The sequence below is a fragment of the Phalaenopsis equestris genome, unplaced genomic scaffold, assembly GCF_001263595.1.
Source record: "Phalaenopsis equestris unplaced genomic scaffold, ASM126359v1 Scaffold000450, whole genome shotgun sequence".
Lineage (NCBI taxonomy): Eukaryota > Viridiplantae > Streptophyta > Magnoliopsida > Asparagales > Orchidaceae > Phalaenopsis > Phalaenopsis equestris.
In genome coordinates, this window is record NW_018164891.1 from 125,137 (window position 1) to 134,568 (window position 9,432).

The window sequence follows — 9,432 nt, forward strand, 5'->3', positions numbered from 1 at the left end:
GTGAATGTCATATCCATGATGAATTACTATAATAAACTTTTAAATACTTTGCAATGTCACACTGAATGCCTAGAAGAAATATTCTATTTATGATAAATGTACCAAGCAAATTCTTTCTATCATCACTTAAAAAAGAGTATTTATTGTTAAGTGAATGTCTTATTAATTTTATAATAATTAACCCAAACTCAGAATGTGATTCTTCATATTAGTAATCATTTTAGATAAATTGATGATCTTCATTTCTTAAGTGTATTAGAATTTTATCCTTACTTTCTATCAATATTTTTTATCATCTCTAAATGAGATATTTCACCTTATTATTTCGTCAAGTTACATGAACATGTTTCTTTGTTCACACTTGTGATTGCTTACACCAGTGTCAATGCACCACATATTTGTATAGTCTTTATCTTTATCCTTGCATATTAACAATAAAGTTAATTCTTTCTTACTATTATCTTCTAAAAGGTTGGATTTCTCTTCTACCTTTTTTGGAAATATATTTGATAACATAATGGCCATTTTTTTTTTCAATTGTCAAATTTAATATGTGATTTGCCATACCTTGGTTATAATTTTTGCTTCCACAACCTTTTGATATTTTTTGATTTTGACATCTACATTCATTATTGAAGTTATTGGAATTATTTTTTATATACACTTCTTCCTTCTCTTCCCCCATCCATTACTACATCCTCGGTCACGTCCACTTCACTTGACATCTATTATTGTCAAAGCTTTTTTTTCTTTTAACTTGAGTTAAAGAAGTTGCATTATTATTTTTTGTTATTTTCTACTTCTATTTTTTTAGTATAAGTTTGCAAGGAACCCAATAATTGCTCCGCACTTATTATTTTTAAATCTTTAATTTTTTTTCAATAATAGTAATAATATACTCAAAATTTAAATTTAAAGTGCAAATAATTTTTTCTTCACTCACATCTTCACTATTCTTATAATTAATCGATTATGGTTAATAATTATTCAAATTCTTCTATAGATAAAAGTTCAAATTCACCTTTAAGCGTTTAAAGATGAATAGTTTTAACTTGTTTCACTTCTTTATTGGAGGTTTGAAGCCTCTCATATGCTTCTTTTGTTGCGGTTACACTTGAAATCTTATCGAATTCATCTTCGTCAACTGCTTGAAAGACGAGATAAAGAGCCTTTTTATCTCTCTTTATGGGATCTTTCAATATTTTTTTCTAAGTATGGGATAAAGCATTATGATCTTGTTTACTATAGCCTTTCTCGGAATTATCTCATGCATCTTGTACTCCTAAAAGAGCCTTTATTTTGATGCTTCAATTATCATAGTTGCTCTTGGCAAGCATCATAAGTTGAAAAGAAATCATTCCCCCATTTCTCATAGCTCTTACTATAGCCTTTCTCGGAACTATCTCATGCATCTTGTACTACTAAAAGAGCCTTCATTTTGATGCTTCAATTATCATAGTTTCTCTTGGCAAGCATCATGAGTTGAAAAGAAATCATTCCCCCATTTCTCATAGCTCTGATAACACTTTATTGGAATTTATAAACCTAAGATTACTTATAAACTCAAAATACAAATCTCAAATTTATACAAAGTCTAATTAGAAGTTATATTTCTTTTATTATTTTTCTCTTATATCGTATAAATTTTTTGCTTATCATTTGATTTATAACCCATAAGAGAATATTTTATTTATACATAGTTAGAATTTACATCAAATATTTTTCACAAACTAATCTCAAACCTTTATTATTTATCAATCAAAACTAACACACACACACACATGTATCATAAGTTTTGCATAACATTTGAAATTTTAACTTGTCAACAAGTCAAAAAAGTTTATTTATTAGTTTAATAACACACTTGATCATAATCTTATTTAATATTTTACTCAACAAAAAATTAGCCCATATTTGTTAATAAAAAGCACTTTCTAATCATAACATCAATTTTTTTAATCATACTAAACAAAGAAACTTAGAAGAAATGTTAACTAAAAATAAATATTTAATATTATATATATGTCCATAATTTGTAAAATACATATGATCATAAGTCATAATATTTTCAATGAATATTTAGTATTGCTTATATTCTCAAGTATCTATATTTAATCTCTGCAGAAATGCAACTCTAAGCATAGTAAGGAACCTGGATCAAGAAACTCAAGATCGTGCCACAGAGCCAAAGCCATATTAATATATATATATATATATATATATATATATATAACATATCCACACTTCTCACCAAAAAAAGGGACTCCTAGGTTTAACTGAGCCCTATAAAGCCCATATTTTGAAGCAATAATTGCTCATAAATTCTTGAAGGGTCCATAGTCTACTAATGAGGGAGACTACCACAAAAGCTTAATTACAGTAACACACATTTGCATCATTTATTATATGTAGGTGTATAACAAAAATATGTCAAACCGAATCTCTCAGAGGAATGAATTAAAATCAGGACGACCCGTAGCCCGGATGACCGACCCAGTTTAGTTGATCGAGTTCATACCTAAAGACAATTAAGTTTAACCAGCCGAGCCAGAAAGCAGTCAGATGACAAACTCATACATATAAAATATCAAAAATACTCATAGGAACAGAAATATAACTTCATATATTATATCATCTCCCTTATAAATATTGTGGTTCACGGACAGTATTCAACAGCAAGACTTAGTACTAGTTTTTCTCCCTCAAACTTTAGCATTTAATTTGTTGTCTGCCAAATCCAAAGATCATTAGTCCAAGCTACAGAACACCGTCCTCCATTGTTATTTGGCCCACACCTCTCTCTCTCTCTCTCCTCTCTCTCTTACAGTGAGTTCAGTAGCAGTCAATATAAAAAGATTAGCTAGCATCAGGAGTGATGCAGAAATGATGAACGTATCCTTACTAAGGATCATAGAAATAAAAAAACTATTTTTGTTGATTGCATTGTCAACTGTGGTGCACTAGTTTCCTTTTCACGTTGTAACTTCAGCTTATCTTAATCAGATTTGTCAAAACTTATTAGTTAAATCACGTCCACACATAAAACCACAACCATTCATGTCTCTTTCACATTTCTGATAGAGCTTTGTTAGGCTATGCTTTTGTTATTATCTTATGGCCAATATGAATATTCCCTACAATTCATATCTCATCAAGCCAAGCTTGCCTAAAGCTCAATTCACATGTATTAAAATCTTGTCCATAAGATAGTCCTAACTCAATAATAGACACTTAGAGCATTTAAATCAAAATATATTTGACATGTTTGACTAAGAAATCATTATTTTTAACATGATTAAAAATATCTAATAGTTATTTTGAGTATTTTTAAAAGCATTTTAATTTATTTTTTAGAAACAAAAAAATTGAACATGTAAAAAGCACGCTAAAGAAATATGAACTTATTTCATCAGACTCATGAAGTTGCATGCATCAATTATTGCTATTCGTCCGGAGAGCTTGACTACTCAGCCAGAGTATGTACACACTATCCAACTAGATTACTTGTTAAAAGAACTTACCCTCACTTTGAAACTCACCTAAAGTTTCTGTTGAGTTGTTCACTAGATGCATCATTCATTCTCTACACTGCGATGTACACCAAATTCAATCTACATATATTATTTTATACAATTGCACTACGAAGCCAATTTTGTGATGATGTACTTGATGTTTGCCTATAAATATGAGGCCATTTGGAAAGCACTAAGAAATCATGAGTAGAATCTTTTACATGACAATATTGATTCTAAGCATAAAATTTAACACACATTATCTCTATAGAATAATCTTAAGAATATTTATATCTTAACTACTTATTGCCAATTTGGTTTGACTTGCCCTTCTTTGTACATGTTGGGATGTAGAAACTTATACTTCTACTAGAGCTTCAATTAATTTGAAATCAAAATCATACCATGGAATAGGATTACACTGATAAAAAAATATTGAAAAACAAATTATCCGAATGAAAGCATGACAATAAATAATCCAAAAAAACACACTAGGATTTAACGTGGAAAAACCCGAGAAAGGAAATAAAAATCACGGAGCCACATCACTAAGAAATTTTCACAATGAAATTCAAAAAGATACTAATTACTCACTCAAATCTCTCTACAATCGATGAAATCCTTTCATGAATTTCAAAAACACACTTATACTTACATGACTTTGCTCCAAACCTTTCCTCTCGATCTCACAAGAAAAATATATGTTGAAATCCTTTTCTCTGACATGTTTCTAATTCACCAGAATTCTTATTGAAACACCTTTGCTGCTTATCCATTAGCTTCCTTTCCCTTGTGGGCGTTCTTCTAGGCTCCACACCTCATCAATCTTGCACTTCGCAGCTGAAAGTGCCCAACACTTAATCCACAAGATCTACACCTCTATCTGTATCATCTTCATAATCACATATTATAGTGTGGCTTAACCCCGACTTTAACCTTCATGGACGCCAAACATAGCTCCAATTTCTCGATAGTCACTAACTTCGTCAACATGACAACATGATTCTAAGCTTTGTATATCTTTTCCGAGAATAATTGCAAATCTTATGGGTGAAAGTGTATAAAGTGATACCTTAAGTGAATATATTTTGTCCTAAGTTCTGATCCTGTCCTCGTACATCCTCATTTTATTAAATGTAATATCTTCAGACTTGATAAATTTCTGATTCTTATAATCCTAGAACTTATGTCAAAACTTATTTGAGTCATATTAAATGAAGGTGCACTTAACAGATTGTGAGTCAAGTTTATTTTTGGATCGTGCATCAACATGTACATATGAAGAACACACATGTACTTTTAAATGAGATAGATTTACCTCGTTGTCACTCCAAGTTTCTTCAATTAAGCCTTCCTCCAAAAATACTGATAGACTACAATTAAGCAGATAAACAACGTTGTTTATCTGCTTAATTGTAGTCTATCAGTATTTTTTTAAGCAGATAAACAACGTTGTTTATTGCTTCAACCCAAAACTATTTTTGACAATCCTACATGCAACTTCATGCTCTTGGCTTGGTCTGTGATTATTTTATTCATGCCACATCATTCTGTTGTGGTGTTCTTTGGATAGTGTCTTCTCGCATGGAATGTAAGTGAGAAAACTTGACATATTTATTAATAATAGTAAGACATTAATATTTTAAAATTCACAAATAGCAATATAATGGTTTTTAAAAATTAAAACTTAAATTAAAGAAAACAAAAAAAAATCGATATTAAAAATTTATATACGATGAAAAGAAAATAATGATTTATACCTTTCTTCTTTGTAGATATACAGTAAATATTGCATCTACCTTCTCCATGTTTCAAAAATGATGCCTCTCTCCTATTTCTTAATTAAGCTCTCAATTAATAAATTGTAGTTAATTAATTTCTAACAGCAGTGGAAGAAGACAAGTCTACATAATTTCAGAGGACTGATTATGATTAACTAACTAACAACAGCGGTGGCAATTAAGTATAATACTTTCAGGAAATATAGAAATTAAATAAATGAGTAATAATGCTGATTATCTAACAGTAAAATTAAATTTAATAAACTCTAATGAAAAATAATTAACAGATAATTATTTTTTTTCCTTAAAAATATCACAATGGGGTTACCTTTCCTCTTTATGGCCTTCAGAAGTTCAGTACTGTTCTGTCCCTCTCAATTGTAAGCAAGCAAATCACGTGCCAATCACTTTTGCATTCCTATTATTGCATATTTGCATTTATATTTCTCATAAAATTAGTTATCATTTCTCCATAACAGTTAATATAACATATTATTTCACATCATTTTCACAGCACAAGTGGTCCTCCATTAGTTTGGAAACTCTCTCTCTCTCTTTCTCTATCTCTCTCTCTATCTATCTATAGTAAAAGGCCTCAGATCACAGAACAAAGTGATAGAGATCAATTTCTTCAACACCAAGCACAGAAAGGAAGAAGAAAGGTAATCAACATAAACTCAAGCCATTTATCAATTAAATCTTCATAAAAATATGATTTTTATTTGATCCATGCATTAATTTCATCATACTAAGTAGATGAAAGGACAGTTGGAGCTCAAAGAGCTAAGCAATGATCAATCGTTTTCATCTTGTTATGAGCATGAATCATCATCAGTTATGTGGATGTCATCAAAGATGAGAATTATGAGAAAGTTTGTGTGTTCAGAACAGAAAACAGTAAGGAGGATTAGAAGAAGAAGAAGAAGGTGTCAGCAGATTCAAGATGATCAGAGGAAGGAAGGAAACAAAGATCAGAGCAGCTGTGAAAGCAGTAATAATGGAGGAATTAATAGGGTTTGCTCTGATTGCAGTACAACGAAGACACCCTTATGGAGGAGTGGACCTCTTGGCCCAAAGGTAGCTTATATAACCCTAAATTACTTGGCTTTAAGGTAGCTAAAATAATAAAAATGCCTTTTTTATTTTTTATCTATGAAGGAATGAGACCTTGCTTTCTTCAATAAAAGAAGGGGTATAGTAGGGTTTGAAGCTCCACTTCAAAAAAAAAATAAAAATTATTAAAAATATTTCAATATATTTTATATTAAAATTGGAAAACAAATAGCATTAGAGATTTTTTTTTGGGATATAAAATTATGTTTTTTTTTTTTTTTTTTTTTTTTTTTTTTTTTTTGTTTTTATCTATATGTCTTTGTTATTTACTATTTTATATCTCATTATTTTATCTTCCTGTTTTTTCTTTTTTTATTTAGAAGGGGTTAACTATTTGGAAATGGGCAATAATAAGCACTTTTTAAAATGTGGTTTGACAAAAATAATTTTTTTTTAATAACTTCATGTATCTTCTAACACTAATTTACTTTAATATCATTAAGAAAATACCAAATCGTATTCACTTAAAGATAAATTTGCCAACATGTAGACATATCTTACATTCTCTTTTCTTTTCTCATGACATGTTAAATATAAAAACAGTGATGCATGCATATCTAAAGAGAAGATCAAATAAATATTATATTTTAATGTAGCTTATTATTACATAAATATAATGTTGGAAATACACTTTTTACATGTAAATAATGTTTTTATTTTGTCAGTGAGACATTTCTCTACTGTTATTTACGTACAGTAAAAATTTCTTAGGAAAATCACTCTGCACACAATTAAACTTGATGTATTAAGAAGTACACTCATGCATTATTAGGTTTACATTATGTCATTCTAAGTGATTTTTTAGTGTTCATTCAATTAGATCAAATGTTGATATTGGTCTTCACATTTATTAGTAATATTTAGAAAATGACATATTATTCCAATGATGTTAGATGAATTCATTTTGTATAGTATGTACAAGACTTAAGTTGTTAAATAAAGAATTGTGCAAAATTTGTCATGAAATTTACTGAAACAATAAATTAAATAAAAATATAGTTAGAGAAAAGATTAGTGATATTTATTGAAGATAAAATGAATGAAATAGAGTACGGTGTTTCAATATAGACAATAAGAATAGAAATTGCTCTGATTAAATTAACTAATAGATACAGTATGATAAGAGAATTAGAGAATTGCAGGTTTTAAAAAAAATATGAATATATACTATTCAAAATGATACATGAAGGATAGATTAAACCACAACTATATCCCTTAACATGAATGATTGAAAAATGAGAGTTTATTAAACAATATTCAATAAATTAAGAGAATGCATATGATGATGTTGATGATGATGATATCATTCAATATTAGTGTTAAACTTTCTCAAAAAGTACTAGGGGTGTGTAATTGAGCCAAGTCAACTAATGAGCTAGCTCTAGCTCAGCTCAATAAGCAGCTCATGAGCGAAGCTTGATGAGCTAGTAAGCCAAACTCATTGTTTACAAAACTTGTTAATATAAAATAAAGGAAAAATAATTAAAATTCAAGAAATTATCTTTACATTATTAAAAATGCTTAAATATAACATTTTATATTTTATATCAAATGATTGATCATTCTATTTATCGTCTTATTATAACTCTAGTTTCAACTAATATTACTTTCTCTCTTTCATAATAAACAAGTCAGCCCAAAACTCATAGAATTAAACTAGAGCTTAATCTCAAACTCAATTAATTAATCAATCCGAAGCCCAAATCAAAGGTGACTCGAGCTCGACCCAACTCTTTCACACCCCTACGAAACACTAAACTCTCTCTTCCAAATATATCCATGTGATGCAGTCCCTTTGCAATGCTTGTGGAATAAAGCAAATGAAGGCTAGAAAAGCGATGTCATCAGCAGCACAGAGCAGCAAACTGCAGTATCCAGTGGTCCCCATCAAGCCTGAAAAGAACCAGTCATCGAAGGTAGATTGCAGCATCCCTTTCAAGAAGAGGTGCAGATTTGTGGCTACTGCTGAGGCTGCTCAGAGGAAGCTTTCATTTGAAGATATGCCAGTAGCTTTAAAGGAGAGATTGGTGGCTTTGAAGGGAGTATTTCCTCAGGATGAGAAAGATGCAGCCATTTTATTAATGGCTTTAGCTCATCGTGATTCATAAATTTATAATGTTTGTTTTGATGTTATGTACTGATTTAGGTGTTGGAGGAGTGAAGTTTAGAGAAGAGTGGAATAAGATGAGGAGAGGTTTTTGAAGGACCAACGTTTCTTTTATGAAGTTGTTCTTCTGTTTTTCTTTTCCTTTTTGTTGGAACGATTGAAATAATTCGACTAAAGCTTGTTTACCAGCTGTACTTTATCATCTGAGTATGTTTTTTATTTATTTTTTGCTATATATATAAAATCATATTGTTTCTTTTGTAATGAATCTAAATATATTAAGAATGATTGTATTAAATATCAAGCATATCACTTAAAAAAAGGTACACTTATCACTTTGGTTTGTTATGATATTAGTTTGAGCGACTATCGCGTGTAGAGAGGGCACGCGGAGCTGCGTGCGTTCTCTGTTCACAGCCGCGCATCGCAGATGTACGACAGTGGGACCCACTGTCATACAAACAAGCTTTGTGGATAGGTTTTAGAAATACGTATTACTCATATAAGCGTCTATGTGGTGTTGCCTGAATGATCAAAAATCAAATTAATGTTGAAAGATTTATCTATGTAAGCAATGGAAAATCAGTTGAGGTTGAGGCTATAGAAAATTTTAAGTTAATATTATAGAGTGTAAATTATTTGAATTTGAAAGAGGCTGATGTTGCATAATCGTTTAGACTACATTTTGTTTCTATTTCTACTTTAGACAAATTTGGATATTCTTGTTTATTTGGAAATGGTCAATTTAGTATGTATTTGAATTTGACTACATTGAGTTTAGCTCTTTATCATATCATTATAATATATGCTTAAGTAATGCAGATGCATTATTTAACCAAGTAAAACTTAGTTAAAATTCTTAAATGTGGATCAATGTCATGAACGAGAGATTAATTCCACAAAAGGCAATGACGTTTGG

General features: G+C 29.8%; 1 protein-coding gene across 1 annotated transcript; it reads left to right on the plus strand.

Moving 5' to 3' along the window:
* The first annotated feature begins 5,843 nt into the window (after nt 1–5,843).
* On the plus strand, nt 5,844–8,697 carry LOC110027829 (putative GATA transcription factor 22). The gene is made up of 3 exons (XM_020729426.1): nt 5,844–5,955; nt 6,050–6,370; nt 8,197–8,697. The coding sequence occupies exons 2-3, from the start codon at nt 6,050–6,052 to the stop codon at nt 8,512–8,514; spliced, it is 639 nt and encodes a 212-aa protein (XP_020585085.1). The 5' UTR covers nt 5,844–5,955; the 3' UTR covers nt 8,515–8,697.
* The last annotated feature ends 735 nt before the right edge of the window (nt 8,698–9,432 follow it).